Below are 15,604 nucleotides of genomic sequence, written 5' to 3'. Positions count from 1 at the left end.
TCGGCATTTAGTCATTGGCATTTAGCTCTTGCAAATATTGCCATGCGCTAGAATAGAATTTAAAACACATTAAGCTGACAAGTGTACATTAATACAAGTAACTTTACAAACATAGGATGATGCTGTTAGCGTGAAGACACGATCACGGGATTTTGTGGCTCTAGATGGGGCTGCTGGAACCAGCATGGAGCTGAGGCTGAAGCGCAGCTATTTGATATACTCTGGATCCAGAACCAGCAAAGCCAGAACACTGCCAATCGTTTTCCTAACTTATCTTTACAAAAAAAGGCACAATTTCCATCATGCCTAGCACGCATGTCACTTGACCACGTTGCATGTAGAATGCACTGTCTTGTCTAAGCCACCACCCTGGAAGCAGAAACGTGTAGCCGTTTTGTTTATAAAGAATTAAAGCTTTCGTGACTGCATAAATTACTCATTGTTTTTTTCGGTAAAGTCACGTATGTAGAAATACCATAAAATTATATTAAAATAAATAAATCTCGACGTTTCGACCGCAACACAAGCAATCTTCATCAGGTGTAAAAAAACAAATAGCACATAGGGTGACATCAACGCAACACATAGAGAGCGTTAAACTGCGCGGAGGTAAAAACAAGATGAGAGACGAGCATTCAACACATTTTCCTTAGGTTTGTTGAATGCATCATCTTCTTGTTGTTTTTACCTCCGTGCAGTTTAACGCTCTCTATGTGTTGCGTTGATGTCACCCTATGTGCTATTTGTTTTTTACACCTGATGAAGATCGCTTGTGTTGCGGTCGAAACGTCGTGATTAATTTATTTTATGGTATTTCTACATACGTGACTTTACCGAAAAAAACAATGAGTAATTTATGCAGTCACGAAATCTTTAATTCTTTATTAACACACTTCTAGAGGGACGTTACCTTTACAATTCTGTACTAAACTAATTGCGCCCCCTTACATTTTCCTACCCCTCCCCCCCTCTTCTGCTTCTTCGGCCCCTCCTCCTCCTCCCCCCACCTCCACTACTTATTTTAAGCCTCTGTCTGTTCATCCCTCCGGCCCCTTTTTTCTTGCTTCTCTGTCTGTCTTTCCTCTTCTTACCTCTTGTGTTCCAGTATATGTATTTCTGCTATCTTATACCTCGTATTTGTTCACTGTGTTTATGCTGGTATGTTCAACCCAGAGGATGAACACGAAATTTAGCACCCTTCTGAAATTCGTGGTCTGCCAGGCAAGTGTCTGTGTCGTTGGCCGACTGGTTTTGCATCACGTACATTTTTTTTAGGTTTGTTGAATGCTCGTCTCTCATCTTGTTTTTACCTCCGTGCAGTTTAAAGCTCTCTATGTGTTGCGTTGATGTCACCCTATGTGCTATTTGTGTTTTACACCTGATGAAGATTGCTTGTGTTGCGGTCGAAACGTCGTGATTGATTTATTTTAATATAATTTTATGGTATTTCTACATACGTGACTTTACCGAAAAAACCAATGAGCCATTTTGTTTGTTTAGGCCACAACTCAAAAGTTGAGTAATAAAACACAAGGGACGTGTGGATACCCATTCGTCAACAAACTTGCCATAGAGGCAGATCCTCAAGTCTAAAGGTGAACGTAAAACTCATGTGAACGTTAACTTATATCATCTTTATTTACACAAGTTACCCACGATGTACAAAATAAACATCTTTCGATAACCAACTACATTAACAAGCTAGGCGTCAGTCAGCCAACATCTGCATCGCCTTCACAAATCTTGCCCTTTCAAAGTCATGTAAGGAAATATTGTCCAGTTTTTTTTTTCCTGCAGGGAAAACTGTAAGTCTTTTAACGTTATCAAATATGCAGGGGGGGGGGGGGTTGAATTTCTGCAGCAGCTGGTTCTTTATGCGGACCTCTTAGCAATAATTCTGGAGCTTTCCCCGGTTCCTCTTCTGGACTGGACCTAATACTTGGACGAGATGAAGTCACTTAGAATTATCAAATATGCAGAGGGTTTTGTATTTCTGCAGCAGCTGGTTCTTTATGTGGACTTGTTCACGGAGGTGTTGCAGCCTTCTGTGTTGCTCCTCTGGGCTCAGGTCGATTCCCGGCATCACAGCGACAGTCTCGCGCAGCTCCTGAATCCGCGATTTCAGCCGACTCAGCTCCTGCTGCACCTCTTGGTTGTCTCTCTCCATGCTACCAAAACAACAACATAAAGCACCGTATATAAACAGACACAAAGGCTTTCAATAAATGCCTCTTCAAACCGCATTGCTTCCGATCTCGACAGCTTAGACGTTCCCTTCTCAATGGCTGTTTTTCCGATCCCGTATTTTAAACTTTTTTTCTAACAATTCACGCGACGCTTTCCCGGATAAACACAGTACGACATTATTTTAACACGTAGGCTTTCGCGACCAAATATGATCCGTGATAACTGGTTTGCCGGGTTACATCGCGTGAATGTGTCGTGAGCCCACCACAAAGACAGCGAGTAAAGCTTTCACGATTGTGACTTGACCCTCCAACATCCCGGGCGTGCTGAAACAGTAACTGGCACGTTGTTGGCGTGACAAAAGCGTACCAATTGGCTGCGTCGGGCTGGTGGTGGTGGTGGATTTAACGACGCCTTTATACTTACGCGATCCTACCCAAGAACAACATGCATTATGCGCGAGATTATTATTGTTATTCTTGATGTAGAGTGCACAGTAATCTGTTATACGAGCCCCGCGGCCTACTAAACTGGAGATGTGCAGCCCGCGATGCCGCCTCCCTCAAACACGGTGGGGGGGGAGGGGGCCCGCACCTCTTCATGATGTCGTGGATTAACGGGACGAAGGCGGTGTTCTCCTCTTTGATCTGCGTGGTCGACATCTTCGCAGCGAACACAGCGAGCCTCCAACCTCCTCCTCCTCGTCGTCTCTGAAGCCACCCGCACCAACAGCGACCTCGTTCCAGATGGGGGGGCGGGGGGGAGAGCGGCCGCCTGCGGGCCCCGGAACCAGCACCCGAGCCTGACGTGCGAAGAATCGATTCTCGTCTCACCAAATTATCGAGTCGATTCTTGCCGATTCGTCGCCGCGCTGGACTCTCGCGTAACGATCCAGAAGAGATTCACGATGTTAATCGATACTCGCTAATCGATTTACACGTGTTAAACACAACAATGGTTTTCATACTTTTTGGTTTCTTTCGGTAAAGTCACGTAGGTAGGAAATAAATTAAGTAATAAAATACGACCCCAAAGAGTATGAATTCCTGCAGTCACGAAAGCCTTAAATCAACAATGGTTTTGTAATATGCGGCGTTTTTTTTGTTGTTGAGGATTTTCCCCCCAAATCTGGCTGCCTCCTGATGGTGCCGGTTGTGATTACTGGCGAAACGTCGTACTCAGGTTGTAAATGTTGTGGATTTGCTCTCCAACACAACTGTGTGCTGTACTAGTGACGAATTGGCATGTTCTGTTTACGTGACAAACCTTACTACTAATTGGCTGTATCGGGTGGTGGCGGATTTAACGACACATACGCGATCTAACCAATAAAACCTGTGTTATGGATGATACTGGTCGCAAAAGCATGTGTTAAGCTAATGGTTTGGTATTCATAATTTGTCATGGGAATGATTTAAACTAAACTTTGTATTTTGCCAGGTAAGGGGCCCCACTGAGCTAATTGCCTTGTTTTTCAAAAGCGACCTGGCTATCACAAATGACAGCTCAACAAAGTGGCTTATCATGATGTGGATATTTATAACAGCCAAATACAATAAGCGCGGGATGTAGATACAAAATGTGGAGCGAAAAATCGGAGGCTCATGGAAAAATCGACACGACCATGGGGAGCGAGACACGCAAACTCTAAATATACAGCAGGCATCAGCGGTCGGGGTCGAACCCACCACCTGTATACCCAGCGAGGTAGTTAACATCTCGCCAGTCATTGTAATGTTAATCGGGTACAATAACTTAAACATATAGGTGGGATTGTTACTTAAGACTAGTAGTGGACAGTGGTTAGCACACTGCATGTGTCCGACAACCGGAGTAAAATTCCTGGTCACGGCTATCATGAGTGGCGAGTTGCAATCCTTCAACGCACACTTGACCGACAATGGTCAAAGCTCACGACCGACATGGAGTGGGAAGGCCTTCATCCAGCAGCAGATTGCAAAACTAATTTTAAGACTTAGTCTCCACCATCTGCAAAACGCTTCATTATCTTGAGCTTTGTGCATGTTTTTGCACATTAACAAACCCTACATCAAGAAGTATGTAACTAGCAAAGCATGCACAATATACAGATGCATACATCTGCTGGGTTCTTTCGATGCATACATGTTTTGTGAATGACATGCAGATGCATTTCACAGCCTGCTGCAATTTTTTATTTACACACATGGCAAATTTTTCAGCATGAAATTAAATGTCCTCGAGTGCAGTTAACTAGTGCAGCATACCCATCCATTCCCACACCTACGTTTTAGCACAGTTGCATACCCTGTCAATCCATACGGTTTACCCATATTCTTGTACAGGGAAATTGAGTTTTCAGGTCCTTTCGGAGTACAGCCGGACATTTGCGCACATTTGTTGTCTTTCTCCCTTGTGATGCGACTTTGTTGGGTGAACATTTGACATTTATAAGGGCAAGGGGTGACCAATAAGGTCTGAATTGGTCTCTAATAAGGCACTGATAAAGTGTTGACAGGTATGCAGTTGGCTAGTCATTCATACATTCCTCTTAAATACTATTTCACAGCAGCTGAAGGAACGGCGTGGGACACATAGCAACAACCATTTAATATTTTTTTGCAAACTCTAAATATAGTGCATAATAAATTTTTGGTCAGTTTTTATAACATGTCAAAGTTCATAGGTTGTACAGTGACATCAATACCACAGATCCTATGTTCCTTCTGGTCAAAATTACAACTTAAGTTTAATTTTTATTTAAGTTATATTATATTCTTGGTTCTTTCGGTAAAGTCACGTTTAAGGGGAACTAAATAATAAAATATATATAAAAAATAAAATTCTCACGACGTTTTGACTGTAACACAAACAGTCATCATCAGGTGTGAAAAAACCAACGGCAAGAAGCATTTGAAATAAGTGGCGGTTTGTATTTATTAATTTATTTACCAGCGACGTATTTATTTATTTTTAAGCGGTGTTTTTTTTTGTCTACAAACTAAGTTGCCTCTGTGGTAGTAGTTACATTGGAGAAACCAAACGACATGTCTCGGACCGCATTCGTGAACAAAAAGCAGACCTAAAACACGGTAGGACCAACACCTCGGCCGTGGCAGATCACTGTTATAATTCAGTAGGCTCACATGACATTGACTTCTCCAAGACAGGTTCTTTGCAAGCCATCGGGCTACCATGAGAGATTCGTTCATGAAGCTATCCACATATACAAACACAGAAACAATTTCAACCGAGAAGATGGATTCTGGCCTAGCAATCATTGTAAGGATTTGATAAACCATTTCGGGTCTTGATTGTTCATGCTTATGGTGGCTTTCATACAGCATACATTAAATTTTCGTCTCCCCCCTCCTATTTTCCTTCTAAACAGTCAAATCGCTATCCGTGGTGCTAACGTTTTTAAAAATAAATACAAACACCGTTTAAAAATAAAAAAATATAAGTTTGAAAATAATTAATTAAATACAAACCGCCACTTCTTTCAAATGCTTCTTGACGTTGGTTTTTTCACACCTGATGACTGTTTGTGTTACAGTCGAAACGTCGTGAGAATTTTCTTGTTTTATATATATTTTATTATTTTATTGTTTCCCTTCAACATGACTTTACCGAAAGAACCAAGAATATGAATCACTGCAGTCAAGAAAGCTTTAAATCAAAATTTAAGTTATATTGTATTTGTACATACATTACCATTTATAACCTCATTAATATTTGAACACAGCATTGAAAATATATTACGTTTAAAATACTAAAGGCAAGAAAATACTTTTTTTTAATAAAATACAAAACCTATATTATGCCCTTCAATTATGTTTCTTGTAAACATCAGGGTTGGAAGAAAGTCCATTTTCAGCAGTTTCAATTTCACTGTCTTCTTGTGCAGGACTTGATGATGAAATGACATTGCAAGGTTTGCATGCCTGTTTGAGTTTTCGATATCTTCGCATTACATATTTGGAAATGTTGACCATGAACAGCCAGGAAATGGTGTACATTCCCACACCACTGATCTTCATTACGAGTATAGGTGTGGGTGATCGCAGTACACAGACAAGGAGGATAGTGCCAACTCCCATTCGGACGCAAAAGAACAACATAACAAACGTGGCGTCGATGCACAAGCCAAGGGTGGTGTCCTCATACCTGCATACACAATGGCAACATTTAATAAAATAACAATGAATTCCAGTGAAAATGTCTTGCTTTATAAATGAATAGTATTTGTACATGTCAACGTTTCTATATGGAATTAATTTAACATTTTGCAGGCTTTGTGGAACATGTTTCTCTCTCTCGAGATACAGTCTGTGGATTACACGTTTCCTTATATGTGCTAGGCTTTTAACCTGAAGAGTTAAGGATAAACCAGTTGGTGAAGTGGCGGCCCCAGTATTTGCTGATGGAATGCTTGAAACAGATGTTACCCATGGATGGGAATCGAACATGCGTAGCCAGATTGATAACACAGGCTGCGAACCACTGCACCACGACTCCCCCTCAGACAAGGTACTTAGATAGACGTTATACCTACATAACTGTTCAGTTCGTGTCCACAGACTTATTTGGAGGCTAATAGCTTAATCCATAACTGTCCCTAGCCAAATGTACCCTCCTGCTAACGCAACCTCTCGACTCTAAACACGGGGGGAAATTCAGTTCCGCAGAACTGTTTGGGAAAAAAATGTGGAAAACAACAACATGGCTTTCATCATTATTTTACCAACTCTTATTAAAATATCAGAAAATAATTTCACAACACTGTACGTACCGTCCCATTTTACGAAGAAACCAGCGGAGTTGGAGTAGAGGGTTGGTAATTTCACTCCCAAATATAACACCATTTGTCTCTGTTGCAGATACACCCAGGAACAAGCATCCTACCAGTCCTAAAATGCTTATTATGTGGTGTGCAAGCATTACAATGCTTTCATTTCCATATGAGACACACCACAATAAATCAAATATGAAGTATCCCAGACAAAAGGACAAGGCAAAAACTTGCAGCTCTGAATTAGGGCCACCTGAAAAAAACAAAGAATACACATATACAAGTCAGATTCCATACAGCACGTTCAAAAGAGTACCGTATTCTCCAGGTTATATAATATGCATCACAAACTTGTGCCAATGTCAATAAGTGTACAAATAAGGTCACATGGGAACACCTACCGCATTCTAAACTACACTATCATCTGGAGAATACAGTTACAACTGCTTCATACACTTGATACAATAATCAAAATTAACAATCAATGCCACTCTTACATACCTGGTTCATTATGTGAAATACTATTCAATTGTTTACATTAATATGGCAATATGTACACACATTCCATTGGTGGCAATGCACTGTCCAAGTAAATTACATTATGTAATGTAACTCTAGACTGTACTTTAAGTAGAAAGTTAAAACAAAATGCAATCACATTTCATGGCTACTTTGTTTGTAACAATGACGTATGCACGTTTGTACACGACAGAAGACTCCTAGTTACAATGCACTTACTAACCCAACCCAATCTGTGATATGATGATTAATAACAGGTCCCTGCAGGGTGGGCTGATAGGACAAGTCTCTGCGCTGTCTATTGCTGATTTTACACCCAACAGCACGAGATTTCACTTCGTTAAAGTATTGAAAGGGGACGGACGGACGGACACATTAATCTATTGCAGGCAGGTACACTCAGTTTACAACTTCGTTCCTACCAGTATCAGTAATGTAAAATGTCTGTGTGGCAGTGTTAATCTCTACCAGGGATCCTGAGCCAGTGATGGAAATTCCACATTTCTATGGCAAGGATACATATTTCCATAGGGCCATCACTATTAACTTCCCACCAAGTGGTATTAATTTCACTGAGATCAGGAGGACAGTGGGCTAAGCTGAACCCCGGATAGACATGTAAGTCAAAACCTTCCCATATTTGTCTGTCCTGCTACAGCACAGCTGGAACAGCTTTGTAAATGTTATTAAAGTAAAGCACACTTTGTATCTAATTGAGATGGAATCCCAAAACAATAAAAAATGTGAAAAAATCCAAAGAATCATAAGAATGGCATGGTGTCTGAGGACCACAAGATAGTCCAAAGGTCTCTCAGATCGATCATTGTATTAATAAACATCATAACAATAACAACCTCCATTTGACGCTAAGTGACGGTGACGTCACCACGGTGCTTGTGCCAGGCTATGTGCACTTTACGGCCGTGTAAATATCATATCAGTGCCCACTGTAAATGTAAGTTATGTGTTAAACACGGTACCATAATTGCACATGTATGCAGCATTACTGAATTTGGATTAATAGATGATATAATGGCAACTGCATCTAGAGATACCTTAGAAAAATTTCGATGTGCATTATGGGGAAAACGGAAGTGGCTATACTTAAATGTTTTAGAGAAAAGCAGTAAGTCATTGGCAGAGGAAGGCAAGAAGGTCTTCATCCGGAGTTTGAACATGGGTAGCAAGTCAACAAGGTAGACAGTTGGTGGAGGGAGTTCAAGATTATAGGGGTGGCAGAGAAGGTGCAACCTCACAATTAAGGATGAGAATTGGACTTTTGACACAGCCTTGGCTACTGGAGGCACAGGGGGTAAAGTGAGATGAGAGGGCGAGCTAGACAGGAACAGGTTCGTGAATGATCATGAAGATGGGGAGCGATTTTGAAGATTTTAAAGACTGGATTTGGAGCCACTGAACATATTATAGCGGTGAGGTATTGTGGGTTTGTGTACGGCTGTGGGCGATTTCTCACCTGGCAGTGATATATTGGATCGTGGTGTCTGGAGGCGAGGGATTTGGTGAGGCCATAGAGGGGAATAGTTGCAGTTGTCAAGTCAGAGGGGTGGTAAAGGCATAAATGGGGGTCTCAGCAGCTGCTTGTGTGAGGAAGTAGCTGATGCTGGAGTGAGGAAGTGGCTGATGCGTTAGATGTTGTGGAGATGAAAATGTCAAAACAACTGTGGTAGTAACAATGAGGTGTACATTTTCTTTGGTTCTTTCGGTAAAGTCACGTAGAATGAGAATAATAAAGCTTCAAATCTAGAAAAGAAAATAATAAAATAACACAATAAAATTCTCACGACGTTTCGGCCACAACGCAAGCGGCCGTCTCGAGTTGTGGCCGAAACGTCGTGAGAATTTTATTGTGTTATTTTTTTATTTTATTCTCATTCTACTTGACTTTACCGGAAGAACCAAAGAAGATGAATCCTTGCCGTCACGAAAGCTTTAAATCGAGGTGTACATTCTAGATCACATTACACTACAGGACAGACACCAATGCACAAGATGCACAATATACACGAGACCATAAATGCAAGTGAGACATGTTATACAGGTCCCATCTGTACTCGAAGAGCCAGAACATATTTAACAGGCGACAGGAATACACCACAACCTAAAGTAAAAACCGCTACAGACAGTACAATAAAAACAAGACAGAATGAACATGCACAACGTGAAGTAGCTAGGGCAGCAGGAAAACCCAGGCAGAATGTACAAGACAGACCAATAACATTTTTCATTTATTTCACACTATAATGACGTTTTACATTTTAATTACTATGGTTATACATAAGTGCATACATACAAAAAATGAACCTCGACTGTTGATATGTGCATACTTTAAAAAAAAGATAGCATCACATCCTACCTGGATGCGTAAATGGCCAAGGGCCTGCTATGAAGCCGATGTAAGCTGACAGTGGAACGATGAGGCACCCGTGAAGTAGGGTGACGAGTCGGCAGTTCCACTCTTTGCCGTGCGATGGGTTAAGGCGGTAGAGGACGAAGTAGAGCAGTGACCACCAGACGGTGCTCGCAGACACGAGGAACACTGGGAACGATGTCATGCCTTCAAGCTGATGGGCAAAGTAGAAAAAAACAAGATCGTGTTTTAAAAACCTCAACTCGCACAGCAACTTACAAACAAACGCGAATTTTACACCGCAAGTTTATTTTGTTTATCCAGGTGGAAACTCAAGATACGAGGATGGTTTCACATGCAAGTGACATGGGGTCACCAAAATGATAAAAAGCAATCGAACAAAAACAAGCACAACAATGAAGAAGATAGATATCGGAGCAAAGACAACCAAATAGAAATGCCTTTGACCATTGTGCAAACCACTTAATGTTAACTTGTTCAAAAGGGTCGCACTTGGTGGGATGGCCAAGTGCTTCAGGGGTCAGAGCAGCGAGCTTGAATCGCTGAGGGCATGTGGTTAAACTGGGCTGTCAAGTGAAGCACAACAGTTCATGGTCACCAGGCACTGCATGAAGTAAGATAATATTCAATCATATTATAAAACTTCAATTGCGAAATATTCCAGCACTTATAATAAAAAGAAATATATAAAAGTGCAGCACCCATAGTGAGGACCAGGAGTTATTTAAACAGATGTCAGGAATAGTTATATTGTATCACCTTTTGCGGGCTGTTTGCTACGTGGAATGATGCAATGCTTTGTTCAAGTTACGAAAGGGAACTTTTGAGAAAAAAATACGAAAAAAATGTTTAAAAACACATCCTATGGTGTTACACCAAGTTGCTCAGCAGGTTTTTTTGTCGTTTTGCATGCATGGTTAAATGAGCGTGCAATTTTTGCATGCAAGAATTATCTTGCAGTCGCACACGAAGGCGGTAAAGGTGACATTTTCAAGGCGATTTCAAGGCCAAAGTACTGCAAGAGCCTTTTAGGTGAGTTTGTTTATTTCATCAAAGATAAAGCATGACTCTCGCTGGACTGCCAATTGTCTCAACTCTAAAACATTGTGAAAGCTTTCATTATTCCACTTCCTCCATCAGACGTGCAGGTGAAAAGAGACACCTTCCTTTATAATAATTAAAAATTGGTGACTGAACTTGCTTCATTGTCTTTTACTACTGGAAACACTCCGTGTTGAGGCTTTGTGATAATGTGTGCATCAGCCAAGCAACCTAGTACTGCACTGTAAGGTGGCCAAGTGGCTTAGACTTAAGAGGGATAATGATGGGTTAACACAGGATGGCTTAACGTAAGTAACTGCTATTAAAGTGTCAAGTGACATCGCAAGGGTGTAATGCCAACCTGGGACAATATTCCCAAGGTTGAATTTTGCTCATCGGTAAAATAACCAGCGGCAATCGCAGCCAACGGTAAACCAACCAGGGTTTGAGGTGTTGCAAAATGGGCAAGATCTAAAGGACTCTAGGAACTTTAAAATCATCCATCGATTAAGAATATTTCAAGTTGTATTCCCAGAGATGATTTTAAAAAGCGAAGACACAAATACCACCTAACCCCAATGCGACGTTCGCCAACCTAAATAAAAGTCTAAAATCCTGTGTGAACCCAACCTAAAACCAAACACCGCGTTGAGATCCTGGATTCCAGCTGCAAGGCGGTCATCAACTCGTGAACAAAATAACAATACTATGTTACATTTGCATGTCACCTAATTTACCATATTTCCAGATTTAGTTTTTTCCATAAAAATGTGCAGGCTTGCAAGCAAAATTTTACCATTGGTTTATGTTTTGCTGTGCATAATACCTTTAAGTAATATCAAAAGCAAAATTACATTTGCATAAAAAAAGACATCATTAAGGCCAAAATCTTGGTTTACACCGCAATAGTTCAAATGGAACTAAGCGTACAGAACAAAGCCGCAGTTTTATAGGGAGACCTGTACACACAGAGAGCAGTTTTATACGGAGACCTGTACACACAGAGCAGTTTTACACGGAGACCTGTACACACAGAGCAGTTTTATACGGAGACCTGTACACACAGCAGTTTTATACGGAGACCTGTACACACTGAGAGCAGTTTTATAGGGAGACCTGTACACACAGCAGTTTTATACGGAGACCTGTACACACTGAGAGCAGTTTTATACGGAGACCTGCACACACAGAGAGCAGTTTTAAACGGAGACCTGTACACACAGAGAGCAGTTTTATAGGGAGACCTGTACACACAGCAGTTTTATACGGAGACATGTACACACAGCAGTTTTACACGGAGACCTGTACACACAACAGTTTTACACGGAGACCTGTACACACAGCAGTTTTATACGGAGACCTGTAGACACAGAGAGCAGTTTTATACGGAGACCTGTACACACAGCAGTTTTATACGGAGACCTGTACACACTGAGAGCAGTTTTATAGGGAGACCTGTACACACAGCAGTTTTATACGGAGACCTGTACACACTGAGAGCAGTTTTATACGGAGACCTGTACACACAGAGAGCAGTTTTACACGGAGACTTGTACATACAGCAGTTTTATACAGAGACATGTACACACAGCAGTTTTACACGGAGACCTGTACACACAACAGTTTTACACGGAGACCTGTACACACAGCAGTTTTATACGGAGACCTGTACACACAGAGAGCAGTTTTATACGGAGACCTGTACACACAGAGAGCAGTTTTGCAAGGAATGCGACGATACTTGTAAAGAGGATGTGAGAGTTTATGGGGCTATATGACCCCACACGAGTTTGAACCCTCGTTCAAATTCGAAAGGACACTTTGTAGAGTTAGTGACTGGGGCAAGTCGCAAGTCGCGTTCATTTCGTTTCTGTCACGAAGCTTCGGTCCACTGACGTGGGGTAGTTGTAGACACGACCTAACTGTACGTATGGGCACTCAATAGATATTAAAAAAATAAAATACATTCGTCACCGACACTACCTTTGGAGCAAATGTCCCTTATTCACGGCACAAGAAGGTCCACTGTCCGAAACGCCGCCTTTTAATATATTTTATTTTTTATGGCCGTGTCATTGACAAAGGCGTTGCATTGTGTTGCTCCTGTGGAGCGCGATCTAGGCGGTATCACTAAATAGTTGACTTAAGCGATAACGTATCTGTTGCTCTGGTGCAGGCAGCAGCTTGCGCGTAACCACTCCATTCTTCAACGTCGATAATCCAGTACCGAATCATTGCGTGTGGAAGAATCGATTTTATCCGCGATGTTTAATAACAATCCTCGTGTATACGGGACTATCTCAAACACAAGCTGAGGGGGGGGGGATCAATCACAGCATCACGGCATTGATGAGACAGGCAGCAGCAGCAATAGCAGCAAGGGCTGGCCAGGCTGACAGCGCAAGCTGTTAAGATTGCTCCGCAACAACCGAGGGGTAATGATGTGTTCGATAGCCGTCTAGGGGGGGTGCCTTTGTGTGCGGCGATGTTCTCTCCCCATATCCTCCAGTCTCTCCGCCACCCACCCCCAACTTACTACAAAACAATTTGGCAGCACCTTCCTTGAGCGGAGTCTCAAGCCTCGACGATGCCTTCCTGGGTTTGAAAACGAGAGCATGAACTCGCGACTCCGCGAGAGAGTTGAGTGAGTAGAGTGAATTGGTCTCTCGCAACAACCCAAGTGGCTCATTTGTCTAGACGCAACAACAACGACGACAACAACAACGACAACAACGACCGCCATTCACCACTAAGTGGCGGTGACGTGAACCACGACGCTCGTGCCAGGCCATGTGCACCTTGAGACACGAACCCTCACACACCACACACACACAAACTCCCAACACAGAGCCTGTGACAGACTGTGCCAGCACCTGTGAAGGCCGGCACGGCACACGCCTGGGTGCTCATTTGAGGCTGAGTCGACCTAGGGGAGACCCGGAACAGGGTTCAGATAAACCGTGGGCGGGAATCGAACTCGGGTCGCCGGGTTCGTAGCGCTAACCACAACGCCACCGCTCCCCACACACACATATAACTACAATGCCACAGAAATCATAACGCGCACACGTAAAGATCCCCCGTATAGCCTGCGACAGGCTGCTGGGGCAAGTGCTGTTCGCCAGTAGCAGCGCCGATTAAGGCCGGCACTGCGGCACACGTGGGTTGTGTGTAGGCCAGCACCACGCACGGCCGCCTTTGTCTTCCTCGTGGCGACGTCTACGACACACCGCACCGGGCGGTGGTTTGAGGCCGAGTGGACGTACACACACAGAGGCGACGGCGGTCACGCCGTGTCCCCGCGGCATCGACGTCTTTTACAGGACGCGGGCACCAAGTAAACTCGCCCCGCGGGGTACCTGCACTTGGTGCCGGCGGCGAAACGCCGCGGACAGACAGCGCGACTCGGGCTTCAGCAGCTAGGAGCCTGGGGCGCCGTGCGGGAGGAGAGGGGAAGCGGTCACCAGGGCCCTGACGACGACGACGACGCCGCCGCACGGGGGAAGATAACGCGGGGCCTGGGCCGCGCCCCCACCACGCGTAACTACAGACCCCTCCCTCCATCCCTCCCTCTTACCTCCCCCTGCTACCCACCCCTCCTCCCCCTCCCTCCCTCCCCCTCCTCCTTCCCCCCCCTCCTACTCCCACTCCTACCCCTCCCCTCCTACCCCTCCCTCCTACCCCTCCCTCCCCCTCCTACCCCCCCCCTCCTACCCCTCCCCTCCTACCCACCCCTCCTACCCACCTCCCCCATTATCCCCCTCCCCCATCATCCCCCCCTCTCCCCCCACCTACCCATTGTACTCCCAATACTCGAAGTGGGAGAGAGGCATTACAGCAGCCCGGCTAGCTCAGTCGGTAGAGCATGAGACTCTTAATCTCAGGGTCGTGGGTTCGAGCCCCACGTTGGGCGCAGAATAGTTTTGTGATTTGCTTTCATTGGATATAGCATCCCATTATACAAACAAAAATAAAACCCCAATACTTAGCAAATAATAAATAACGAAAAAATGCACGTAACAATAAACATAATTAAAAATCCCAGACCGGATTTTGGAGAACCTTCACTGGAGGGGTGGTGGAGTGGCCCAAAAGTTTACGAGCCAGTTGGACATTAATGTAAATGCCTATTCTCCAGCGTCAGGCGAGGACAAATAAATAGGCATTTAGTTCAGATTTGAATACGTTAAATGATTTGTCGGACGTGTAGTAGGAGAGTGTGCCAGACTGTGGGGGCTGCACATGTGAACGCTCGTCCACCAATCGAGATGTCTTACATTTTTGGGATGGACAGCAAACCTCGACTGAAGCGGAAGGGAATAAAATAAAATGAGAGTGGGAAGATAGTCAGGAGCTAGCCCATGAATAACTTTATAAAGGGTAAGTGCAATCTTGAAAGTTGTTCTGTACTGAATAGGTAGCCAGTGGAGGGATCGTAAGATGGGTGTAATATGATGACGCTTACAGGTATGAGCACTTTTGTAGTTGCATTCTGCACATATTGTACACGTTGGACGAGAGACAAGGGAAGACCATATAACAGAGAATTGCGATAATCTAGCCTGGAGGTAACACATGCATGAATTATTGTTTCTGCAGCCATATCGGAGAGACAGTTACGGATACGGGAAATATTACTAAGATAAATTTAAACAGCAGTTTTGCACATAAAGAAAAAGTGAGAATAAAAGGAGAGG

The 15,604-nt window shown here is 43.4% G+C and overlaps 2 protein-coding genes and 1 non-coding gene across 3 annotated transcripts; 1 reads left to right on the top strand and 2 right to left on the bottom strand.

The window, feature by feature from the left end:
* Positions 1-1,613: 1,613 nt before the first annotated feature.
* On the bottom strand, positions 1,614-4,061 carry MED9 (mediator complex subunit 9). The gene is made up of 2 exons (XM_032970291.2): positions 2,782-4,061; positions 1,614-2,168 (listed from the first exon to the last, which is right to left on the bottom strand). Exons 1-2 carry the CDS (start codon positions 2,847-2,849, stop codon positions 1,955-1,957), a joined length of 282 nt encoding a protein of 93 aa, XP_032826182.1. The 5' UTR covers positions 2,850-4,061; the 3' UTR covers positions 1,614-1,954.
* A 277-nt stretch (positions 4,062-4,338) lies between these two features.
* Positions 4,339-14,450, bottom strand: LOC116951557 (TLC domain-containing protein 5-like). Its single transcript, XM_032970275.2, has 4 exons — positions 14,267-14,450; positions 9,852-10,059; positions 6,959-7,211; positions 4,339-6,333 (listed from the first exon to the last, which is right to left on the bottom strand). The coding sequence occupies exons 2-4, from the start codon at positions 10,048-10,050 to the stop codon at positions 5,994-5,996; spliced, it is 792 nt and encodes a 263-aa protein (XP_032826166.1). The 5' UTR covers positions 10,051-10,059; positions 14,267-14,450; the 3' UTR covers positions 4,339-5,993.
* Positions 14,451-14,747: 297 nt separating this feature from the next.
* Positions 14,748-14,820, top strand: TRNAK-CUU (transfer RNA lysine (anticodon CUU)). The gene has a single exon. It is a non-coding gene; the product is annotated as a tRNA-Lys (tRNA).
* Positions 14,821-15,604: the final 784 nt, after the last annotated feature.

Source organism: Petromyzon marinus, chromosome 3, assembly GCF_048934315.1.
Source record: "Petromyzon marinus isolate PM22_M1 ecotype Great Lakes invasive population chromosome 3, UKy_Petmar_22M1.pri1.0, whole genome shotgun sequence".
Lineage (NCBI taxonomy): Eukaryota > Metazoa > Chordata > Hyperoartia > Petromyzontiformes > Petromyzontidae > Petromyzon > Petromyzon marinus.
Note: the sequence above shows the minus strand (reverse complement) of the source record. Positions and strands in the feature narration are given on the sequence as shown.